We start from the raw sequence: 24511 nt of genomic DNA, 5'->3' as shown, positions 1-24511 counted from the left end.
AAGCCAGAAACATGACAGTTGATAAAGCTGTCATCAAATATTCTAATACTGTCCAGTTTCCTTCTCAATACGAGCTTAATTCTTTTTTTGTTTTTGCTCTCCCACTCCCAGATCACTTTCCAGCAAAAAGACGACAGTTTCCATCTTGGACGACATCGGCAGCATGTTTGACGACTTGGCGGACCAACTGGATGCGATGCTCGACTGATCTCCTGCCCACATCTCATCCGCAGCAAGCCCTTTCCCTCTCCCCCTCATCATGTGTAGGTGTATCAAGAAAAAGGTTCCCAAGGCTCGATGGCGGCGCTCTGAGAGTGTGCGTGTTTCAGAGTGTGTCCCTTCTGCATGAGCGCTTCTTATGTAGCCTTGTACAGTTTACTGAGGAGGGAGTCCTCGTCGTCTGGTGCGGTAGCTCTAGTATGCCTCCCGATGCGAGGAGGCCGCTCCCACACAACCTCTGACCTCTGCAGTCCAGCGAATAGCCGCCGCTTGGCCTCAGACGGCTGTTTGGACCGAGAAGCACAATCATTTCTTTCATCCTTTTATCTCTACAGACTCTGGCTAAAACAGAGATGCTAACTCAGTCAGACAGAGACAGACAGATAAGCATATTGCTTTAAAAAAAAAAAAAAAAAAAGCACATAAACTGACGGACAGACAGGCAGATAGGTTGGTAGATAGCTAGATAGACTAGATGCATACAGATGAGACTGAAGAGAATTTGTAAAAGCACAAGGACAGACAGGCCGCTTTCTCAGTCTGTCTCCTGCAAAGTAAGGATACATATTTTCCAGATGAATTGTAGCCTCTATTTCTCTTCTGTATGAGTGGAGGATTGTGGTTAGCTGGACTTCCTGACCCATGTGTTGTCTCTGTTCACGTTGTTGTCGTTGCAGTTGCCGTTATTGTTGCTGTTGTTGTCGTTACGAGTGCGTGTAGTCCCTGCTGATGCTCATGTCGATGTCCTCCCACTCGTACAGTAGTTACTCTAATAATCAGAACGACGATATAGATGTGTGTCCATGGTTTTGAGACACCTGTGCACAAACACACACATACACACACACACACACACACATTTACACAACATTACATTGGCTTTAATCTCGCTGGTGTTTTGCTTTGTTGGTGTTTAGCTCCATCTGTGGAGGCTTGCATGGAAACGAATCTACATCACAGAGACACACACTTTACACATAAAAACATATATACAAGCACACTCATGCGGTGTATCCCTTTGTCCTGCTGCAGTGAACAGTGTTTTTAAAAGATAATCCTATATTTCAATGCTTTATATACGTAGTACATCCAGTATACATACATAGAGTTTATATTATACTTGGATATTTGAGCTGTTAGAGCTCCCCGTAGTGTTGGTTAGTGAAGCTGCCTCTAATCTGCCCACCTTCCATCTTGTCTCCACCCTTTTTAATCTCCCTCTGTGTCTGTTAACTCTGCATCTCTCTGTGCCTTTCTATTGTTCTTTCATATGTTCTAAATCATTTTTTGCTTTTTTTTCCTTCAAAATATTTTGTTATTTTTTCCGTTTCTTGTGTGTCTGTGATGACAAAAGTAGCTTATAGATTAAGTTAAGTTGTGAGTTCTTTATGATTCCTAATCACTTGTCCTGTCTGCCGTCCTCCTGTAACCACTGAAAAGCCTTGTATGAGCCCATGTGACCCCTGCTGTAAGCCATAATAACTTGGCTCCACTCCTCCCCGGCTCTCCAGTTTTCAGCGGTCCCCCATGTAGGCGAGACAGTGGATCAACCACCAGTGTTCATCCCAATGAAGAGTCCACTTGTATTTTTATGCTCTTTGAAAACAAAGATATATTTGAGAGACATATGGTTCTATGTGAATAATAAAAATAATAATAATAATGATGATGATGATGATGATGATGATGATAATGATGACAATTATAGACATTGAACTGAAGTGAGCTGATTGAGCCTGTACATTTCTGGTTGACTTCTGGATGTGTTGTTACCGGCTATTGTGCCATGGTTGGGTTTAGGTTGTGTTTCTGCTGTGACGATGCATTCCTGTACAGCTGTGATCAAAATAAATGTATAAATTAATCCTTATATGATTTTTAGATGTGTTTCTCATCTGACAAGAAAATGTCTTATAGACTTAAATAAATACCATAAATACAGCTTTCATTTAACCCAAGAACTATTCTCACTCCATTTCATTTAGTGTTAATCTGCTATTTTAAAACTATACACTATCGCACAAGTTTTATTTATCATAAAATGTCAAGGTGATCAAATGAAAAGTAAATGAACTCATGCATTTTTGATTATTTGATTGTTGTTGTCCTTTCGGCTTAACCCGAGAGTTCAGGGTCGCCACAGTGGATCATTGTCCACATGTTGATTTGGCACAGTTTTTACGCCGGATGCCCTTCCTGACGCAACCCTCCCCAGTTTCTACCGGCACTACAAAGCTGGGGATGGGAATGGGGCTGTTAGGTGTTCAGTGTGGCGACCCTGAACTCACGGGATAAGCCGAAAGGACTAAAAGGAGTATTATTATTTTTATTGCTTAAGGTGAAGTTAACTGGTACAACATAGCATTGTAGGCCTAAAGGTACTGCTTTATAGTTGCAAATTAGGACACAATGTCGTCAGAGTTTAAAAATATAACTGGATCGAATGGCACAGTTAAAGCGGTAAAGATACATACAAACGAGAAAAGTTTTAAATAAAGTATAATGATAATTTAAAAAATAATTCATTACTCTTGAAAAGGAAGCTATGTCCCACATCTTTATCTATTTATTTATTTAAAGTAACAATGAATTTTAAGAATAGATATTATTACGCTAGTATTATTATTATTATTATTATTATGGTCCTAGTTTTGCTTCCCGTCGGTATCTCCTCATTTATACCTACATTTTAAAGTCTGCGAAATATCGATTAACGTCGTTCACGTTAAAAAAAAAAAACTACGCCTCCCGTGATGCTTTGCGTGCAATTCTGCGTCAAGACTTATGGGAAATGTCGTTCTTCCTTTCTGACAAATAGTTAAAACGACTGCGTGATTAGATGGCATTGTGCAGAAGGTTAACGGAGGCCTAATAAAATATTAAAATACCATATCATATTTTTCTTTAAAAGTCTAACAAACGATGCTAGCTAGCGCTAACTAGCTAACCAGCCAGCCCAGAAAGGGGAGGGGCTCCAGCGTTCCGTTACAAGGGACCGTACATGTACATCGCCACGGGTGCAGTCGCTCCTTTTTGGCAGTTTCCTCTGCGGGCAGGGTGGGTGTCTAACAAGTTTAGGAGTTTGTTCTTCTGATTTTATAACATGGAAGCAAACAAGAGCCGGAACCCACTTTCGCTCTTTGTCACCGAGGGACTTGTTGTCTTTGAGTGAGGCCGAACTGCTCAAACGAGTCAAACCAGTGAGTATGATGCTAAAGTTACGGTGGAGGTTTCGGTGTTAGCTTGTTGGGCTGACGAACACGTGGACGTGCTGCAGAAAGCTAGCACACGGAGCAATTAGGTAAACCTTTCACTTAGGTAAAAGTCAACGTACTATAAGTTAGTGTCCGATTTGGCAGTTAACGTTAAGGGTAAAATTAAAGGGAATTTTAGTTCGGGAGCCAAATTCCACCGTGTTCTGCATCACTTACCCTTGGGATGGTAGACATTTTAGGTTGCGCTGCCAAATGTTTCGAACCCACTCCTGGTTTTTTTTTTTTTTTTTTGGAAACGAAAAAAAATCTATTGCTTTGTCCAACTCTTGATTACAACAAACCCGGTCTAAAAACCAGTGAGGTTATGGACAGAGAAAACTCTTTAAAACATTTTAGAAGCCAAAAAAAGTTCAAGGTCTAGAACAAAAGCTGCTACACCCTGATTTATCTCATCTGGATTAGATTGGGCGTCAGAAACTAAACACATTAAAGCACGTGTTTTAATATTGTATTTGTTTAATGAGAAAACACATAAAACCCTAGGCCAGATTGTGACTGTTTTGTTTCCTGTATTGTATTACTTCCATCTTCTGACTAAAAGTCCATTAATCTCCACGTGATACAGCCTTGATAGGTTTTGTCACATTAACCTCTGTTCCTTTTTAAACAGTGGGAAACTCTGGATCCCTCCACGTTCAACCCTCAGAGGATGATGGTGTGGGAGAACTGGTGAGTCTTTATTTTAGAGACAATGTGAAGTTTCATCACGCTGAGGACACTGCAGGGGGCTGGGTTATCCGCATACCTTTCGGTTTTGTTTGGCTTGAAAGTAGTTTAAATTTTTTAAATCTGATGGAGATGGGAAGGGACACTGTAGAAATTAAATTGCAATAGCAAGCAACGGTATTTGATGAGACTAGACTACCCAAGATCTACCGACTCGAGTAAAGTTGTACCCACAAAGGTGAGGTGCTACTCGACTTCTGACCTGATGTGGTTAGGTTTAAGAATCATAACAGAAAGTCAAAACACAAGACTTCTGCTCACCACCAGACAGGCAGGGGGATCTTCACTACGCCGAGTAACATCAACTTCACATTCTCTGTTTGCATACGAACTAGTTTGAGCCAGTGATGACAGACTAAACTTTTCTGACACCTACTATGAGTAGCTGGACTCCAGCTCCTGATTCGAAATTTCATCTGAGGCTCTGTTGTCAGTATGTTAATGCAGGTTTCAATTCTCCCCAGCTTATGTTTAACATTTAAAACTGTCACTTTACAGGTAAAAATGAGGAGATTGAAAACTTTCAAGCTGAGGTTGCTGATGCCAAGGTTGATGGTTTTTGTATCGACAAAGAAATGCTGCTGGGCTCGAGGTGAGTCCATTAAATGAGTTTTCATTTGACACCCCCCTTTAGCCCGTGATGACAAATGAAACCAATAACTTTTCTGACACCTACTATGAGCAGCTGAACTCCAGCTCCTGATTCTAACTCTAACCTGAGGCTGCATTGTTAACATTCAAAGCATGCGAATGGTTGCTGTTGTTTTTATAATTGTCCGTGTTTCTCTTAACAGCTTAGACTGGACCAGTGAGACTGAATATTTGGGATCTGGCTTCACAAAGAAATAAGCCGTTGAGAACTGGTGAGTCATTGTAAGACATTGGCATTTGAACAGTTTCTAGCCAGTGATGACAAACTAAACATTGTATTAGAGAGACAGCTTTGTTGTAATTGTCTTCTGAGAGTAAAGAGTAGTTTGTTTTAGGCATATCACAATATCACAAACGCAGAAGTGTAGCTCTTGTAGGTTTTGACGTGGCAGCTAATAACTATACAAGCGTAGTCTAGTATTAAACACACAGAAGAAACGTAACGCTTCAACAACATGGAGGATGCTGTTGTGAGCAGGAGCAGCATCATTTCCATTGTGTTTGACACCACGGCATCCTTGTCCAGGAGTTCTCGAACCCTAGAAGGAAAAACACTTATTGTTTGCAAATGTTCACGGAGGCTAACGAAACAACGAAGGCTTTTTATTGCTCGTTGCTTAAATAGGCATAAAAAAATCATGCTAAAATGCTTTGCTTACTCACCAAATTGGTATTGAGAATTATGGCTATTGCAAGATCCCTAGTTTGTGTGAATTAAACCTGAGATCATCTGTTACAGGTGGATTGACGTCTAACAAAGACCCTTCCTGCTGCTCACTGACTGTGATCCAGTTTCTTTTTAATGGTAGGTTTAGTTTTCTATGCTGCATATTTATGGTTCAGCCGGTGATGACATACATAATTTTTTTTCTGACACCTCGTATGAGAGCTTCCAGCTCCTGATTCTAACTTTGTTCTGAGGCTCCTACAAGTAATACATTTATACATGAGTAGTGTGTGTAAATTATAACCAAGATCCTCTGTTACAGATGGACTCGTGCTGCGGTTAACTCACAGTGGTCCAGTTTATTTATGGTAAGGCTGATTCTGTATATGACACATTTATGGTACAGCCGGTGATGACATACATAATTTTTTCTGACACCTCGTATGAGAGCTTCCAGCTCCTGATTCTAATCGTTATCTGAGGCTTTTTTTATTTTATTTAATTTTTTAGACTTTTCCGTCTTTTCCCTGGTCACACAAATTGCTGCATTTGTTTCTTTCAGGTTCCCCAACAAACCTGTGGACTACAAGTGAAGAAACTGCGATGCCTTGTACACGCAGACACTAAACAATGGTGCTTGTGTATGTGTGAATTAAATGGTCACTAATTTGTGAATGGTGTTTGTGTTGTTTTCCCAGCATCATTATGTGGTATTGGGTACATGTTTGAACTGCATAGCAACCACAGTGCGACTGAAGGTCATACATTTCTGCTTGAAAGCCAGAAAAATCTGAATCAGAAATCTGATTAAGGATCTAAAATCTAAAAAATCGTCTTTTTATGGTCCAGTTAAGCCAACAACTGCTTGTCTTTGTTAAACTCTAGCAAAGTGTCTTTGACTAAATCTATTTGGATAAACAAAGTTAATATTCACGTCCTCACATAAATGTAGACGTGGTATTGTGTATTTTCATGTGCAGGCACAGCTTTGTGCTGAGGGAATCTGATGCTTCACACCCCCAACACAATTTAGTTTATACAGCTCAGTGGAAAATAATACATTTTCTCAAGTACTGTATGTGAAGAAACTTAAAACTAGTATTTACTGGTGTACATTTACTGCACTATGTTATTAATTGCTAGTAACATACAAACTGACCTAATGTTAGGTGCTGTCTGTGGGCAGCTTATTGGGAACCAAGATAAAATTAATGTAGGCTGATGAACGGAAATGCAATAATTTAACCTGGAGCAGCTTCTGTTTTAAATGTGTTTAATGTAACACGTTTGGAAGATGTGGTTTGTGCTGAAGGTGTTTCTAATATTTTCTGTAGGTTAAATAAACGAAAGGTGCCACTTTGCATAGATTTTCCTTTTTGATGTTTTTATTACTGGTAATAAAATGTAGTAGAAACTGCATTTTTAATGTATTTATTATCCCTTTACATTGTGGGGTTTGTACGTTTTACAAAAAAAACATAAGAATACTGTGGCTCCAATCCGATGTGAATGATAAATTGTCCACGTGATGCCAGATTTTTTTTCACGGGACGTGGACTGAGGACAAACTTGTAAAAACCCAGTTCTTGGTCCCAGTCCGTCGTTCTTGGGAGTCCGCAGTGGACCAACAGAGAAACCGACGTCATCTAAAAAGAAAATTAACTCCCGGCCTGATTTCCCTTGGTAGCGCGTCCTCATTTGCGTGTTTCCGCCTCTGTTCGGCTCAGTGAGGCGCCGGATTTCCATACAGGTGCGTCCTCGGCCGCTGCCCCTCGTTTGACTGTCAAACCAGGCAGCACGGTTCCGTTTCTCCGCCCTTCGCCACCCCGCATCAAGTCTCTGGAGGAGAGGAGCGCACATTCGAAACACACACACACACACACTCAGCCTCCTGATTTGAACCGCGAAATCGCCACCGACTCTCAGCGGCTCCTCTCACCGTTGGAGCCCAGACTGCGTCCTCCATCAGCCGGCTGCTCACAAAATCGACCAGCGGTCCTCTCCGGTGGGCCTGACGGTAAGAACGAAGCTTTATGTTCGTCTGTAATGTTTTTCCATCACAATACATGTGCGTTCTCACACACACACACACACACACACACACTCAGCTGCCACATATGGAGCTCACGTCTTAAGCGACTTGATCCACTGTAAAGTGAAATTACTGAGTGATGGACACTGGTGTCAGGGAAACGCATTTGGATGATTTTATGCTTTAACGGTGGAGGCCTTGCCCACAGGCTGCTCGAGGCAGCAGGATGGATGCTTGTGGAGGAAACAGGCACCGGGCAGCCGACCTAGTTAGATCTATTAGAGATGATGATGGGGAGGATGAGGAAGGAGAGGACTAATGTGATCGATCTCTGGACTGTCTGTCTCTTCCTGCTGTAATGTGGCCTGAGGCAGGGAAGACCAGGACTGTCAATATGTGCAAATGTGGCCTGTGTGGCAGGGAGGGGCAGGACTCAATATTTCAAATGCAGCTTGTGTCCATTGTTGCAGGGTTGTAAAGGCAAAGTGCTGTAGTTAAATACAACATCAAGCTGGTCTGTGCCCAACCCATCGGTTTCCTTTTGGTGCAGCCTAGTTTTACTCCACAATAACGTGCTCCAGTAATAAGCAAATGCAGCAGTACCACAGTCTAGAAATACAAACACTCACAATTTGAAGTTGTGCATTATGTTGTACTTAGTAAGTACTTAAAATGCCGTATCAGCATAATGTGGATCATATTGTAAATTTTGTTCATGTTCAACACCTGCAGCTACCATAGATGGAGCAAATGTCAATTACTTCATGTGCTTTCAGCTCATTTCTATAATAATACATCATCTTATATGATATTATTTCATTTATATTATCTGACGAGTAAAAATATGGAATAAAACAATCCAGCATTTGTGGAGTTGATGTTTTAAGTAGCAGAAAATTTAAACACTAGTACAATTTTGAGGAGCTAGTAATTTACAAAGAGTTCGTAGTTATTCTGAGAAGTAAAGCTGCATAGTATAAATGTAAAGAGGTTATGCATAAAACACGTTACATCACATTTAAATCCACAGGAAACTATTTGCATCATTGAAAGACTAAAGGGTTGAACGCATTCAGAACAAACAGGTGCAGCTCCAACAGGGTTTGTCCAAGAGAAACAAAGAATAATATGTGACAAAGCATGTACATCAGTGCCATGTTTATCAGTCTCAGGTAGTAAAGATGTTTGAAATAAATACACCTATTTTTTTTTTTATCCTAACAGAAATCTGAGTGAATCTTCACCGAGCTTCAGGAGGAGGCAGAAACAGAATCAATGAGCAGCTCTCAGACCCATTAAGTTAGAAAGAGGCTGCACACGTATCTTCTACGTATAGTAGAAATAACACAGCACAGAAGTACTCTGTTAGGAAATATTACTTAAAGTAGAAATATGATCAAAACCTACAGTGACACAGACTCACTGGTTATAAAAGTTACAAAAATCATGTACACCCCATATATTTTGTTACAACTGTAGTATTTTAATGAGAGGAAAAAAAAGATTGATTTAAGCTCCATCTATGTCCAAAAGCCATTAAAAAAAAACAGTCTTACTGTGAAACTGATTTTCCTTCATTGGAACCATCCTGCTGCTGTAAAAAGTTGATAGATCAAATGTGAATTCAGCCATCAGTGAATCAGTTGGATTATTAAGTGATAATCCTTTATAGTTGGACTCAAAATCAACAGAAAATAAAAGAAATTCATTCACAAGTAGGAGTAGTAACGTCAGGTAGGAATACTTCATCACTGTCACAGCAGTGACAACAGTAGTCAACTGATCGTCGGGTTAAATATTCAAGATTCAAATGGCTTCTTAAAGGTGCAGATTTCAAGCTTTTGTGACCATCAACATCCTTTTAATTTCTTGGCTGAAATGGTTACAAATTTGTAGAGACTTGCAACCAGTGACGAGATTTAAGCTGAAGATAATTTGTTTGAAGGCGTCACAAACAAATGAGAGAGTGACATCCTGACTGTAGGTGACTTTGCTCTTCTTCTCAGAAGTAACAGGTTTATTAGACGTCTAAAGTAAGACTGCGCCTTTTGTTCACGCATTCTTCTGTGTAAATATGTCTAAAAACCAAAAAAACTCTTCCTGCAGCCACTATTAGTCTTTTCACTACTATATTATTCTATTTGTGTGTGAGAAGCAGTAGCATCATGGAGGAGCCAGACATCCCAAAAATGAAGAGGGAAGTGGAAAGCCTTCAGTATCAGCTGGCAATCAGCAGAGAGAAATCCTCCATCACTGTTACTGAGTGAGTGTCCCCCCAAACACACACACACACACACACACACACACACACGCAACATGTTGTATTTGCCTGAATTCTTGTTCAACAAGCTGAAACACCTAAGGTGGACTCATACTGTTAGGCTGTGACACAGCAACAATGTCTGGATTAATCGTGCGTCTCATACTAAAGCTGGTCCTAAAAACATTGCACATTTTAGCCTTGATGTAGAAATGGTCTGAGCTCAGCCTTCCAGCACGCTTGTCCTGTTTGAAGGTTCACAAAAGATGTATAGCATGTAAAGCAATTCTTCTGAGTATTTTCATACTGGTATATGCAGACCCTAACCTAAACATAAGACTAAAACCAAGTCGTGAATAATAACTTTATTCATTTCCTAAAGCAATCATATCTTCAACAGTCCACGGACACAACACTACAGCCAACAACGAATTGCCTCCGATCGTTTAACCTGGATTAGTGTTTTCGCCTGTGCTGTGGACCTGCATAATGCAGATGCTCAGGATCACCACTGCAATTCAGAACATTTGGGAGAATAAGTGTAAAATGTCATGCAGTGGAGCTGGGGGTCTGGTTTTTTTTATTTTTATAAATGTCTCAACTCACACACACAAACTCATCCAGGTAGCAGACTGACAGGCATCACCGTGAGTAGAGAAAATTCAGAATTATGATTGTTGAAAATACGACTAATAGAGAAATACATTAAAGTTTTCCTTTAAACCTTTAATCAGCCTCTTTAAAGTTCAGACCAGCCAAACCACTAAACCACTGGTACTGAACTAAAATGTGTCCACACAGCTAAATATGATCATGTAGACAAACACACACGCTCTCATACAGTAGGTGGTCACCCGAAAGCCAAACTGCAGCCTGGAGACATTCAAGCTTTATCTGTGCTGCCTCTTAGATTCATGCTGATGGTGTGTGTGTGTGTGTGTGTGTGTGTGTGTCCTTGCAGGCTGGTGAAGTGGATCGAGGGTTGTGTTTGTGAAGATCCATTCCTCAACCCTGAGCTGATGAGAGCCAACCCCTGGGTGGAGAAGAGCAAGTGTGTGATCCTCTAATGATCTAACACACACCCGACCCCAGATGCATATAAACTAAAGAATCATGCGCACACACACAATCATGCTGCACTGACTAACTCACTCTTCCCCACACTTACATGCATATTCTCTCTCTCTCTCTCTCTCTCTCTCTCACACACACACAGCTATTATGTTTATTTATTTGGAGACTCTTGAATGCTGTTAATTTATGTTAAGACTATGTGTGTGTGAGTGAGTGTGTCTACAGCACTGAGTAGCTTTCTAGAGGTTTGTTTTGATGAACTGCTGATGAGAAATGTTCACCACAAGGTTTTTATTGGCTCTTTACACTGTCAATCAAAATAAAGACTGTTTTGAATTTAACAGATGGATGATGGTTTGATTTAAATGCAACATCGAACAAAAGAAATACAGCTGAGAATGAGGCAGTTACGTCTGTGTGTTTGTGTGTGTGTGTTACAGTAGTTCTCTGATATAGACATTTCGTCTCACAGCGTTGGACATGCCCTCGTTGAACCGGAACCACACGTCACTGTTGCCCACTGCCGTTCCCATAGAGAGAACCGCACACTTCTCACCTACAAAAAGAGGAAACTGCATTTAGACCTTTTTTGACCCACTTTTAATCATTTTCTCTGTGACCTAAAACATGACATTTATTAACCTAAAATTCGCTAAATCCCCCACTGAGACAACACAAATTCTCCTCTAACCTCCAGCAGCTCTTTACAAAGCTATTTAGATAAAGTTTGCATAATTTATTACCTTATGGCACAACATTCACCCCTTCAGTCAGAATACAACCTGATGAATAATACACAGTCCCTTGTGCTGCATCTTTACCTCACTAATGGAAGCAGCTGGAGACAGTATATACGAAAAGACAGGAGTGGAACAGTCTATACGATCCTGAATGTGAAGGGTAAATAAACCGGGCGACTTTGTTCTAATATTTTAGGTAGAAATATGCTCTGACATTTGTCGTATTGTGGAAAGGTGCAGTCAAAGCCGAAGTGCAGATGTTTTCTCCTGGACATTTTATTGACTTAACAGCTCAGTGATTTTATCAATATCCCAAACAATCTGTTGCAGCCCTACTCATGACAATTATCCCAAATTATGTTTTAGCACCTGTGTCACAAACATTTCCTCTACTTAAACCTTCTACACATACAGCACGGATCCCATATCATCCATATACATCACTGTGAGGATATGATTGGATCATTCTTATCTACATAGGCCCAGGACTTGCTGCGGTGCTACAATGAAGTCGATATCAGTTACCGAATGAATAAAACAGATAGTGGCAAAAGAAAACTTTTAAAATAGCATTGACAAAGTAATTATATTTAAGATGGATCAGTTAGGTGTGATGTGATCTTATTCAATCACTCAGCTCAGATACAGAGCGATCCTATCTTTAATTACTTTAACAATTAGTGTAATGACCACACAGATTAATAGCTCTGCATTTCCTCCCCATCTACCCTGTCAGTCAATTTCCAGGATGCAACATTTTTAAGATGGTTATACATGATTATTATGGACCTAGCATTAATGCTGCCACCACTGAACAGAAAAATGACTGTGTGAAGCCCATTTCGATCCCAGTTAGTTATTCTCTACTTGCACAGCTGCGATCCAGCAAAATTAAGCAACTCAGAATTGCATTATGAGATTTTAATTAGTGTTTACAAAATACTTGTAACGCCTGTTTTTACTCTGCATCCAGCAAAACAATATGCACAAAATGTTCTTACAGTACATGAGAAATTCAATATATAAACAGAAGCAGTCACCAAGTCTGTTAGAGGATGCATCACCGAAGAGACTAAAATGGTTGTTTTACAGTTCACACTGCAGCAAAATTCAAACCACGGTTGTTGAGATGTACCCCAGGGGGTGGTTGAAGGAGAGAGGAAAGGGACACAATTCTGAAAATGTGCTGCTTTTGATATTGAGCTGTGATGCATTTTAACACAGGGGTCACATTTGTTTTCAATGACACAGAGTTAGACCCTGTGACCACTCTCCAAACTTTTGCTAGCAGAAGTACAGTGACTGGAGCTGACACTTCATTTGTAAAAACAGAACATGTAGATATACTTACACCATCTTATATATAATACATGTTTCAGAAGGCTGAAGATCATTTATGTTGACCAGAGAAATATGATGTGACCAAGAATATAGTGAGAAAATGGAGGTTGCAGTGCTGCTGAGAGTCCAGATCCCCTGCCTGCAGTCTGCCACACCAGGACTAAATTAGAACCGTTACATAACACATCAGTTCTCACCTCTGATGCCTTGAGGCATTTTTCCCTAAAGAGACTCTCAAAAGGGTTCGGACAAATGGAGCACCATGAATGGCACCGAGAACAAAGTACCTGTGTCTGAGGACGGCTGCAGTCTCTGAGGTTTAGGGGCAACGGCTCGTCCGAAGAAATCCACCTCTGGCTGCAGGACACAAAAACATAAAGTGATGAGGAGGAAGTTTCTGAAACACTGTCCTCAATAAACAGGTCAATAACAGTGAACAATCACACACACACACACACACACACCTCATTAGCCTAGTTTCCCAGTTTTACCATTAAGGCCTGTAACCCAGTGGTTTCTCATTAACCTCCTTTCTGCCCTCTAGAGGTTCGCTCTTTCTATCTGTGACAGAAGTCTAAAATTCAACAGCTGGAATTTTCTCTGCAAACACTTACAGTGACTCAAAGTAAGTTTGAGACTTGCTCTTTGTTTATGGTTGGCATGTGGCACCTTGTGATGGGCCTCTGGCACTTGGCGTGACCCGCATCTGGATTTGTCATCTGGGTGACGGATCTATGCAAACATTTCTCAAAGGCCTTAAGTCAGGTATTTGAGGTCAGTGACACGACTGAGTGTAAAAGGAGCATTTCAGAGAGGAGAGCCTCTCAAAGAAAGATGGACAGAGCTTCACCAATCTGTGACAAACTGTGTAAAAAAAAATTGTGGAAGAATTTTGGGAAATTTTTCCTCAACATAAAATTGCAGAGACTTTGAAGATCTGATAATATGACCAACAAATTCAGAGTATCAGGAGGAATGCATGGAAAGCATGGGACCTTCGGGCCCTCGGGCGGCACTACATTAAAAACAGGCACGATTCTCCACTGGACATCACTGCATGGGTGAACGATAATAGTAAACGGTAAATGTAAACTACACCCTCTTCCAATTTTTTTAGATGTGTTTCTGCCATCAAATTCAAAAGGAGCTACTATTTTCCATCAAGCGGTAAAATGTCTCAGTTTCAACGTGTGATATGTTGTTTATGTTGCAAATCATCGCATTTTGTTTTTATTGACGTTCACACATCCTCCCAACTTTTTTTGGGAATTGCGGTTGTATATCTTTTTCCTGAAAAAAGTGTTGGCTACTGTAGTTTTAATGTGTGCTTGTGCATCTTACCCTGGTCTCTACGGTCGTCTGTTTGACAATGTTCTCCAGCCTCTGCTGATGGTTCCTGGGGGGTTTGGGACCAGCACTCTTTTTCTCTTCCTCTTTCTGCATCAGACAAACACAGGAGATTATAAATACATTACAGTATTAACACCCATGTGCTGACCTGATTGTCGACTGGCTGGATTGTATATACAAAAACTTTGTTGCGTATTTGATGTCTCACTGCTGCAGGGTTTCTTTGCAGCATCAGTTTCTCGGCCCTCCTCATCTTCTCTTGCTCCATCTCTCTGCTGATGGTTTGTTTGGCCTGATAAGTCAGCTGGCGACGCGGCGGCAGACCTGGGAACCTTACCGCATCCTCAACACGCCTGCAGACGCACACACACCAAATAAATTTCTCAATACAAACAAGAGTACACATAGAGTAGACATAGTAACACAAGCACACTCATAAGGAAGGTGAAGGATCACAATTTACAATTAAACACCAATGCTCTTATTCTTTAAAACCTTAATCTTCTTTCTGCAGATCTCCATGTATATCACACACACACACACACACACACACACACACACACACACACACACAAAAAATATGGCAGCAAAAAGAAAAAACAAGCAAATGTAGAAAAGTGCTGGAAACATACATCAAAATCTAGCAGTTTTGTTTTATGTATTTGCTGCATTTTCAAAATAAAAGTGTTTACTTAATTCCCTTGTGTTTTGTCTATTTGCACATGCTGTACACTGAGCTCTTAGGGCCACTGTAGTGAACACAACTACAGCTGCAAGTAACAATTATTATCAACGCTCATTAATCTGCCATTTGATCTGTTAATCATCTACAATGTATATGGCTTTTTTTTTCTATGTCTTAGTTCCAGCATTCTGAATTAACCTGCAGTTACAATAAACTTACCTAAAAAAATCCAGAAAGTATTGGAAAAAGCCTGTCACTATTTCATAAAGCCCAATTATCATTGCTCGTTGGGTCCAAGATTCAAATGTATTTCAAATACTATCCAAGACGTCTAAGTGCCCATTAATTTTCTATTGTTTAACCAACTGCTTCAGCTCCAAATGTTTTTAGTTCTTTGATATGAAGTCAGGGAACTGATGTATTCACATTCTGTCAGACGTATCAGATAGTGATGTTGTGGTGAGCCAGAGAGGGCAGGTACAGGAAGGTGTAGACCAGTAGAAGCAACAGAAGAGCCAACACTAGAGGCAGGCACCAGTCGTTGGTGACCAGCACCTCATCACAGCGAGCCTGCAGGAAAGAGCCCTCATGGAGCTCCAGCTGCTCCTCGACCTGGGCTGGCATAGCTGACCTAGTTATCCCATTCTATCCAACACCAGAGCCTCCACTGTCGTCAGTAAACACAAAAAAGCAGGACAGAAAGAAAAGGTCTTCCTCTCTATATTGGATGTTATCCTTCTTTCTCAGCACCTCCTTCAGTCTAATGTCACACCTCCCGCAACTTATCCATCCTTTCATCTGCTTGTCCATCCACCTGTATCCACTAAGCCACACTGATCTCAGACCACCCCCTGCATTTCTCACACACACAGACACACAAAGACACACAGCAGGTGTTAAGGGGATTATTCTCTAAGCCTCCGCACACAGAACCACATTGTGGACAAGAGCAGTGACCTTCAACATCCAGAAACACACATCTGCTCTGCGTGTTTCCACACGCAGTACAGACTGGAGTGCAAGAGAATGTGTGTGTGTGTGTGTGTGTCTGCGTATGTGTGAATGTGTGTGTACTCACGGCTCCAGTACATATGTGTACTGTCCCTCAGGTGTGCGGTCCTGCCTGTAGGAGAGGTTGTAAGCTAGCATGGTGTCTATCAGCTCACACATTTGCTCCTTCTCTCTGCTGCTGAACAACTGTGGATTGACCTGGAAGAAGCACAAGCTTAAAGCTCAACCACCATCATTTCATCATCTGACATTAAAAGTATTTAGTTTATTCTATGAACACCAACCCATATCCATTCATAATTTTTAAATCTAGTATGTTTCAAATATTTGCTTCAACCAACAGTCAAAGCCTCAAAGATATTCAGTTTCTACATTTACACGGGGCACTGAACACAGGTAGGACATAAGTAGTTTTACATACAGGCCGTAGTTTGGGGCAGATGATGTCAAGAAGCAGTGTGAGAATATCAAGGGTCAGGCTGAGCTGGCTGATCCTCATTCTGATGCATGCAGGGATGTCATTTAGCATGGTGGACAAGGCGTTCTTGTTACTGAGGAGCCGGGAAGTGGCCTGGAGAGACAAGACAGACTCATTGATGATATTTCTGTATGTAGACTTTTATATATGCCTTTGTATTTTTTTGAAAATAAAAAGTTTTTTTATACGCACGCACGCACACACACACACCACTCTTGTTGTCTACATGCTGCTAAATACAGTAAATGCATTCAACTGGTACCTCGTGCTGGCTCTGAGGATAGCTGATCCGGGGCACATGTGTGTGGGCAAACAGGAAGTGGAACGTGACAGACAGGAAGGGCAAGTATTTCATCACAGAGAAGTTCTGGCCTTGCAGCATCACTTTATTCAGCCTGTCCGAAAACGCCAGCCAGTCCAGAGCCTCGCACACACTGTGCAGGTTGGGGTCCCTCACACGCATAGACAGAAAGTTATCATACAGACCCTGATGAAAAGACACAGGAGGATGTAACATATTACAGACCACAAATTATTTACGTTTATTAATTTGGCTGTCTGCTGTTTTTCCTCACTGAAACGGCCAAGTACCACTTCCACCACTTCATAGTACTTAAAACCATAAGCCCTGCTATGTTCTAATGGTGTAAAGACACAAAGCTACATTGATCTAGTTGATCTAGGGGTATGATTCTTGCTTTGAGTGCAAGAGGTCCCAGGTTCAATTCCTGGACCAGCCCTGGCAATAAACTTTTCTTAGTTGGCTGCGTGAATGCACTCTGCACTGTGACACGTTTTGGTGGCCTGGTGGATCAATGGGTAAAGCAGAAGCCGGCCGGATCATATCTCAGCCCACAGACAAGGTGCATCCCTATGCCAGACCCTCAGTGCTAGCTCCTCGGGCACTGCGTCGGCTGGTCACTGCTCTCCCAAGGGCGATGGGGAAATCGAATTTCATTGTAACATGTAAATGTGCTCAAAGATGACAAAGATTCTACAATATACTTTAGGTGTGAATTACCTTTAAATATGTCTTTGAATTGAGGCCTCCACAAAGACAGAAGGTGCTATTATTACCTGAGAGACCTTTTCATACTCTCCACTAGAAGAAGCCAAGTGAAGAATGTGCTGGAATCTCTGAGCTCCACTTCCTAAACCTGGCGCCTCCTCAAAGCCCTCACCAATACGCTTCCTAAAGACACAAATAAGGATGATCGGTAAGTATTTACTTAGTGAGGATCCAGGAAGTGGAACATATAAGGTCTTTTTTGATTTGAGGATGTAAAATCCACAATATTGTCACTTCTTTCCCCCCAGAACACACAGTACACCTGCTCAGACTCTTTATTGTAGCGAATGTTCTCTTTTTTATCTTGCTCTCTCTTTATTGATATTTAGATAAACCTGAAAAATTTAAACGTTTGGAAAACTAAAAAGCCTTTCATTGTTTTAGATATTTCTATAGGCTTTACTAAGTTGAATTTAAAGTCTTCTCTGACATTTAAATACAAACAAAATACACCACACTATGAGAAATAGAAACCGGAGTTGATAACCGCCGCAGATTATGTATAATAACATAAATTTACTGATGTTGTGTCCAGGCTGTGTCTAATAATGTGTTTGAACACAAACTGGTTAAGCAGCAGAAAATAGATGGATGAATGAACTAATGATGTAGAAAAAATAATTAGTGTGAAGGTTCACATATTTAACATAAGGTGTAAACAAAAGTACAGCTTGTTGGTGCGACAATCGCAAAAAACTTTCCTTTAGGAACATTACTCCAATGTGCCAGGCTTGAAGAGATATTTCTGATTTCTTAATACGTCGAAAGTTCTTTTTATACACTTCAAATCCCAAATAGGGCTTCTAACAAGCGCATTGTGTTATTTCACTTTTGTTGATTTCTCCGACTTGTCCACTTTTGCTGCTTTCTGAGAACACGCATATTGTTATAAAAAAGGAGCCAGAATTCACCAAATACAGCAAAGCACCTAAAAACCTAAAGAAACTCAACAACAAGAAAAAAAAACGTACCGCTTTGTACGTGGCAACTGGAAGACCTCCTGCCACAGATGGAACAAGCCTTTGTTTTGGTCCTTCTGTCCCACAGAGACACACTGGATTGCTTTGGCGTCCAGCTGCTTGTGACCACGACCATGGAGGAACTGCAAAGACAAGTTCACACATTTTTGTTTATTTACACACTACTGTACACTGCCAAACAACAGAAGCTCATCAACACAGTGGTGCCACCCACTTGTAGTGTGTTGATGCAAGACCTGATGTCATTGTCTGTCTTCTCACACAGGGACATCAGAGTGCCTGTGTCTGCCTTCATCCCCTGCTGGAGGGAGATCTGCACACACAAAAAAAAAAACTTAAAATGAACACACTGCCTTGTTGTGGTTAAAGTTGGTCTATTCTTGAATGTCTGTGTGTGCGTGCGTGTGTGTGTGTGTTTGGAGTTCATGTGCCAACCTCTGCTAGTCTCTGTGCGAGGCGGGAAGGCTGAGTCTGAGGAAAAGTCAGGAGGAACGCCTGCTGCCTGAGAGGTCTAAGGGCTGGGACATAACTTAAAAGAAAAGCAAAGTCATCGGAGAACAGCTATTAAGTAAAATAAACACATAGGTGACTTCATTTATATTATACTAACATTTACAAGCCCACAATGATGTGACAAAACTTTGATACAACAGAGCCTCTTACAGGTCATTACAGATGCAGATGATTGGTCGAAGCAGGATGGGCTCCTTCTTCTTTTTCTTCTTCGCAGTCTCTGTAGCTGCTTCCCCACCGTGTCCATCTTTTCTGTTCAGAGCTGCTAGGAGTATGTTGATGGCAGCCTGTCGAACCGCACAGGTTAAGATTAAAAACAGAAAATACACCTTTAAAGAGTGCAATCGCAGTATTTTGCAGGTTTTTACTGATTTTACCGAAGGTGCTCCATCGATCTCATCAATGATGAGGCAGTTTGGCTTCTCATTGACTCCTAACACTGACTTCATCTGTGTTGCTGTGTCGATGCGTTTCTGGAACACCTCTGCACTGCGGTCATCGCTGCAAAAACATCAACAGTACTGAAGTCACAGTGGGAGGATTATTATGGGCCTAAATAGTGTGAGATTTGGTTCTGTAAGTCTAACCTGGCATTGATTTCAACCACATTGTACCCTGCATGCTTTGCTATAACATGAGCCAGGGTGGTCTTCCCCAAACCTGGCGGACCAGACAGCAAAGCGACCTAAAGAAAGAGAAAGAAATTAGGTCTTTTATAACCACCAAAGGGAATACAACCTGAAATTGTTCTGTCATGTGTATCGAGATTTTCGACCTTGAATTTGGGCCTCTTGTACTGGTCTAATTCTGCCTCCAGCAGCTCTTCAGTCACCTCAATCTTGCTCTTGAAGCGGTTTGGATTCTGGTTGCTTTGGTTGGGTTTGAATGAGTTATGGTTGGAAGCTTGTCTGTCTGACCGGACATGGCGTGACTTCCTCTCTCTCCCAAATACAACAGTGTCCCAAAGTTTTAACCACTTGAGCAGACAACGGTTAGTAAACTGGAAAGAAATGTTCCAAAAGAAATTGGTTTTAGATACTGAAGCAGTGATCCCAAAGGGACTGCATTCAGACAGACATTTGTCCCACGTTACAACAATACAAAGGGCTATGATTCACCAGTTTACATGTTTCAAACTCCTCCTCTGATCACAAGCTGTGGACAGTGACCAAAAGGATGAGACAGGGATTACAAAGCGGATTAACGGGGTATCAGATGCAGTTGATGCATCTGAGAAGTTTTACGAGTACATAAGGGCAGTATCGGACCAGATACCCGATTATGGTACTGGCCTTAGGACATACCTAGCAATACCTACAAATTTTGCCCGATGGAAAAGCATAAAAGGAAAGAAGAGTTGACACGGTGTTGTTTTGGCACTTCAACCAATCAAATGCATATAAAGCGTTTCCATGCAGGGTAAAGGACTGTGTACATCCAGCCTAAGAAATGGCTTTTTTTCCACTGACTGAAAAACAAACTTTGTTTTACAGAAATGTTGCTCACATCATCACTGAGAAGCTCAGTGTAGTGCCTGGGGGAAAATCTGTCAACCCAGAGACGAGAGGCTCGGCCCTCAGTGTCTTCGGGATCTTCATTTTCTTCATTTTCTCTGCTTTCAGGGTCAACAAACACATCGTTCACACTGCTATAAAAGATACAGAAAAAATTTAATACTGCAAAAGAACTTCCTGATATGTTTGTATGTTTATGTCTGTGAAAGAGAGATACAGTACATGACTTACCTGGCCAGCAGCTCGGTAAGGCGCTGAGATTCCTCCACAACTTGCTGATTACGCTGCAGGATTTCCAAAAAAAAAAAAGTCATCTCTCTTCAGAAAGAAAAGTCTAACATATGCTATTGTGATATTTTTCCACTACTATTTCCATAGCACTATAGTGTGCATTACTGTAGCGGCCTGTGATTGTGTTGAAAAGCACAATATATGGTTCTAAAAATGAAGACACCATGTAATATACATCCAGTTGTAAAATACGACAACATACATCAAGAAATAAAGTAAATCCACTGTATAAATTGCATTTATACAGATTGTTGTTTGGGGAACAAAATAGGCAGTTGTATGTATTTTGATAATTTTATTTAAATGTTTGTATTTAGCAGAATAATGAACCTTTGAACCTTTCCCAGCACATCAACTGTGTGGCTATGATCCAAACAGCCTGGTGACTCACCCTCTCAGCCCCTTGTTCTCTCAGCACACTTATAGGCACAGCCAGCAGCCCTAGTGATCCCTGGGAGTCTGATACCATCCTGGAGTCGACTACCTGGAGACACACACAGTCAAACTCAGAGAAACATATATAGGTATGTGTGCTGACTGTGACGACGTGCTGCCAAAATGATTTACACTAAAACCGCTCGTCAGTTTTTACCTTTTCCACAATGTCTTCTTTCTGTCTGAGGTAGACCCGAGTCCCTGAAGAGTCTGTCACACTGATGAACTCTCCCTCTAAAGGAGGTCGCTTCAACACATGCAGTGATGCTGGCGTCATTGTGGGAGGTCGCCTGGGCGTCTCTGGGATCGTAGCAAAGCCACTAATATCTAACACAGCAGGAGTAGATCTAGACAACAAACATGTATAAGTAGACTTTAGTTTATATCAAGGTTCATTTTAGAGCAAATGACAAATTTGACCACGTAATTTCCTGGTGGCATTTTGATGTGTGTTCATAAGTGGTTATAGTCATGGATGAGGCTGTAATTACAATAATACAGCTTGAAAACTATGTTGTATGTTGTATGTAAAACAATGTTTTATTGAATTGCAATACGATTTTGAACATGTGTAGTGACTAATTCTAAACTTAAAGGAAATTTATAATCAAAACTCCACTGAAGCACTATGGGACCAGTGCACACAGACAAAAGTGTCCATAGTCAAATTTGTTATATGGTTTTAGTAAGCAAGCAATGAAACTCTAGCTCATGTTCTCTTGCTGTGGCAAAAAAAAAAAAATCAACCCTAGTGAATCCTGGTCAGTTACCTTCTTTAACTACCTGACCCCAACTTGCCTACAGTACCATCAAATAACTTCAAAATAAAAACAAATCATTACAGTAAGCTAAAAAAAAACTAATTGAACCTATTACAAAGTAAATGCAAATATTTAGGATAGGATCTAGTCAAAAACTCATACAAATAAATACTTCTATTTAGGAAAAACAAAAAGACCCTATATAAAATAGGTCCTATATAATTATTTTTTTTAGCACTGTTCACTCTGTGAACAACTACCCTGAAAAAAATGATAACGAAATCCTTTGCACAGCCACTGAGGTCTTTGATATAAATCCAAAAGGAATAATGCACAAATCTTTCACACTTTCTGCTCCTAATTGTTCGTTTCACTGTCCCTCGTTCTGTGCTTTAAATCCTTGCCCTTTCCAACATCATCCCTCCTACCTGAAGGTGTGAGAGGGTTCATACTGCTCTGGAGAGGAGGGGGGTGTGATGTCACCACTCTGTGATGGATCTTTGCTCTTTATGTTTTGTGATGCGTCAAAAAGTCGCTTGGCCACACCTGCATCCTGCTTCAGCCGCTTCGCCTTTGGAGCTGACAAGAAAGGAGCAGATGTGTTAGTTAAAAGCAACAGTGAAAAAAAATACCAAAAAAAAGAAAAAAAAAAACCACATATACACTCTCAAAGTAAACTCACTGATGGGTTGGTCACCCAGCAGGTGCTCTATGTCTGAAATATCGTCTCCTGGACGCAGAGGCGGACCTTTTCCCAGCTTAGAAGAGTCCTCTGAGACATTTAAAGGATAATTTTCAGTCATTTTATAAATTAATAGTATTGTCCAGAACCACCGCAGATGATTCCTACACATGATATTGTGTACACATTTGTATACTATCATAAATGCAAGAATAGTTGTAAAACAAGCAGGGCTGCCACTCTTGACGACTGGAACTCACCACCCCTCCTGTATAATGAGGACAACATTCAGTTTTGCTTGTGTCTCATTTGGCTTTACTACAAAAATAGGGTTCATTTGACTTTCCATTGACAATCTAACGTTACGTTTTCGAAGTGTAACTCCTGACAACTTACTCTCTAGTGTCAAAGGCTGCACAAACATCACTCTGTCCACTAAACATAGGACTAACATCACAGTAAAGCTAAATGTAAGCGAAACACATTTTTGAGGGAACTACTTTCAACTTGCAAGGTGACTTTTGTAACCTAATTGGAATAGCTAAGGTCACATGAAACCTCATTTTCTTAGTTAAACGGCAGCTTTTCTCACCCTCCATCTGAGCCAAAACTTCCAGTTCGTCAGCGAACTGGTCCTCGAAGCCATCCTGTACCTCGAACAGTTCGTCATATTCGTCCATTTGGCCTCTGACACCAACACCACACAACCACGAACACTGTGGTTTCGTGTCGTCTGAAGATAGACGCACTTTAATTTAATGACATAAATATTTGCTTTGCTGCTTCAGACCCGCGGCTCTGACTGAGAAAATTTCCCGGCAATTTTTTTGTTGTCAAGTTTTACTTCCGGGTTACCAGTTCTGGCTTGTTTCTTCTTCTTCTTCTTCTTCTTCTTCTTCTTCTTCTTCTTCTTCTTCTTCTTCTTCTTCTTCTTCTTCTTCTTCTTCGAATTCTAATTCTTCTTATACTTCGCATTCTTCTTCTTCTACTACTACTTTTTAAAAATGTTTTTTAACAACTATTTCGAATCATCAAACATTCGTGAGTGAGCGGAGTTACATACTAATAAGACACCAACAGAGCAATAAATACATAAATAATTCAATTACAATTAATTATACTAAGATGTTTACATACTTTTAGTACAAAATCTAATGGTTTGCAAGTAATACACTCTTTATAAAAATCAGGAAATAGCTGTTTTTTGCCTGTAAATTTGCATTTATGAATATGACACTATGCTAATAATAAAATAAGGTTAAATGTAAGCTTGTTTAGCATACTTTCCGTGAACCATTCAAAATGTCTATAATATGTTCATATAGTAAGGCATACTTATACAGCAATTTAAGAATTTATTTTAAAACATCTATTGTCAGAATGATTTATATAATTAGAGTGAACAAAAACAAAATTTCTTCTGCTTCTTCTCATTTGAAAAAAATTCTCATGATTATTATAAACAAGAAAAGAGGAATTACTGATAGTATTTAAAATTATTTTTCCATTTTAATTATGAATCATTTAACTAAAGTAAAATTAATCTTGGTATTTTTTTCAAAGAAGGGCAAAGACTGTGTTTATACTGTTGGAAATTGCTCAAATGTGAAAATAAAAATAAAATAAAAACTAATTTTTGTCAATTTAAGCAAAGTGAGAAACCAATCCCGGGGGTTGTTATGCAGGAATTTTTCTGTGGTAATGTTAAAGTTTTATCTTATATTTATGTTTTACAAATAATTAAATGTATTCATGTA

General features: G+C 40.4%; 3 protein-coding genes, 1 long non-coding RNA gene and 4 other non-coding genes across 14 annotated transcripts in view; 7 read left to right on the top strand and 1 right to left on the bottom strand.

Annotated features, from left to right (window-relative positions):
- si:dkeyp-9d4.3 (caskin-1) overlaps positions 1-2089 on the top strand; it is a 30201-nt gene extending 28112 nt beyond the window's left edge. For all 4 annotated transcript variants that reach the window (XM_067497292.1, XM_067497293.1, XM_067497294.1 and 1 more), the window contains one exon: positions 112-2089. In XM_067497292.1, the coding sequence (XP_067353393.1) occupies positions 112-208 (97 nt within the window). In that variant the 3' untranslated portion in view covers positions 209-2089. The remainder of the gene's footprint in view (positions 1-111) is intronic.
- A 1134-nt stretch (positions 2090-3223) lies between these two features.
- On the top strand, positions 3224-6213 carry LOC137123501 (uncharacterized). The gene is made up of 7 exons (XR_010913855.1): positions 3224-3419; positions 4105-4163; positions 4719-4812; positions 5015-5083; positions 5611-5676; positions 5861-5906; positions 6101-6213. It is a non-coding gene; the product is annotated as an uncharacterized lncRNA (long non-coding RNA).
- LOC137124721 (small nucleolar RNA SNORD60) lies at positions 4560-4645 on the top strand. Its single transcript, XR_010914031.1, has one exon. It is a non-coding gene; the product is annotated as a small nucleolar RNA SNORD60 (small nucleolar RNA).
- Positions 4853-4945, top strand: LOC137124722 (small nucleolar RNA SNORD60). Its single transcript, XR_010914032.1, has one exon. It is a non-coding gene; the product is annotated as a small nucleolar RNA SNORD60 (small nucleolar RNA).
- On the top strand, positions 5713-5796 carry LOC137124720 (small nucleolar RNA SNORD60). Its single transcript, XR_010914030.1, has one exon. It is a non-coding gene; the product is annotated as a small nucleolar RNA SNORD60 (small nucleolar RNA).
- LOC137124719 (small nucleolar RNA SNORD60) lies at positions 5943-6024 on the top strand. Its single transcript, XR_010914029.1, has one exon. It is a non-coding gene; the product is annotated as a small nucleolar RNA SNORD60 (small nucleolar RNA).
- An 885-nt stretch (positions 6214-7098) lies between the features above and the next one.
- gng13a (guanine nucleotide binding protein (G protein), gamma 13a) lies at positions 7099-11245 on the top strand. Of its 2 annotated transcripts, none has more exons than XM_067497301.1 (3): positions 7099-7555; positions 9729-9833; positions 10792-11245. In XM_067497301.1, exons 2-3 carry the CDS (start codon positions 9736-9738, stop codon positions 10895-10897), a joined length of 204 nt encoding a protein of 67 aa, XP_067353402.1. In that variant the 5' UTR covers positions 7099-7555; positions 9729-9735; the 3' UTR covers positions 10898-11245. The 2 variants fall into 2 exon arrangements, with proteins under 2 accessions (XP_067353402.1, XP_067353400.1); XM_067497299.1 differs by having other exon boundaries at positions 7103-7555; positions 9726-9833.
- Positions 11181-23627, bottom strand: chtf18 (CTF18, chromosome transmission fidelity factor 18 homolog (S. cerevisiae)). Of its 3 annotated transcripts, none has more exons than XM_067497297.1 (22): positions 23347-23627; positions 22755-22844; positions 22501-22651; positions 21469-21658; positions 21268-21360; positions 20817-20869; positions 20578-20686; positions 19847-20071; positions 19659-19756; positions 19449-19572; positions 19222-19358; positions 18994-19087; positions 18773-18871; positions 18550-18680; positions 17587-17701; positions 16772-16996; positions 16453-16602; positions 16099-16229; positions 14544-14688; positions 14327-14422; positions 13273-13342; positions 11181-11460 (listed from the first exon to the last, which is right to left on the bottom strand). In XM_067497297.1, exons 1-22 carry the CDS (start codon positions 23432-23434, stop codon positions 11339-11341), a joined length of 2736 nt encoding a protein of 911 aa, XP_067353398.1. In that variant the 5' UTR covers positions 23435-23627; the 3' UTR covers positions 11181-11338. The 3 variants fall into 3 exon arrangements, with proteins under 3 accessions (XP_067353398.1, XP_067353399.1, XP_067353397.1); XM_067497298.1 differs by having other exon boundaries at positions 20578-20683; XM_067497296.1 differs by having other exon boundaries at positions 20578-20719; positions 23347-23626.
- Between the last annotated feature and the right edge of the window lie 884 nt (positions 23628-24511).

Source organism: Channa argus, chromosome 3 (genome assembly GCF_033026475.1).
Source record: "Channa argus isolate prfri chromosome 3, Channa argus male v1.0, whole genome shotgun sequence".
Taxonomy (NCBI): Eukaryota; Metazoa; Chordata; class Actinopteri; order Anabantiformes; family Channidae; genus Channa; species Channa argus.
The sequence above is the reverse complement of the archived record's forward strand: the minus strand, read 5'-3'. Positions and strand labels throughout refer to the sequence as shown.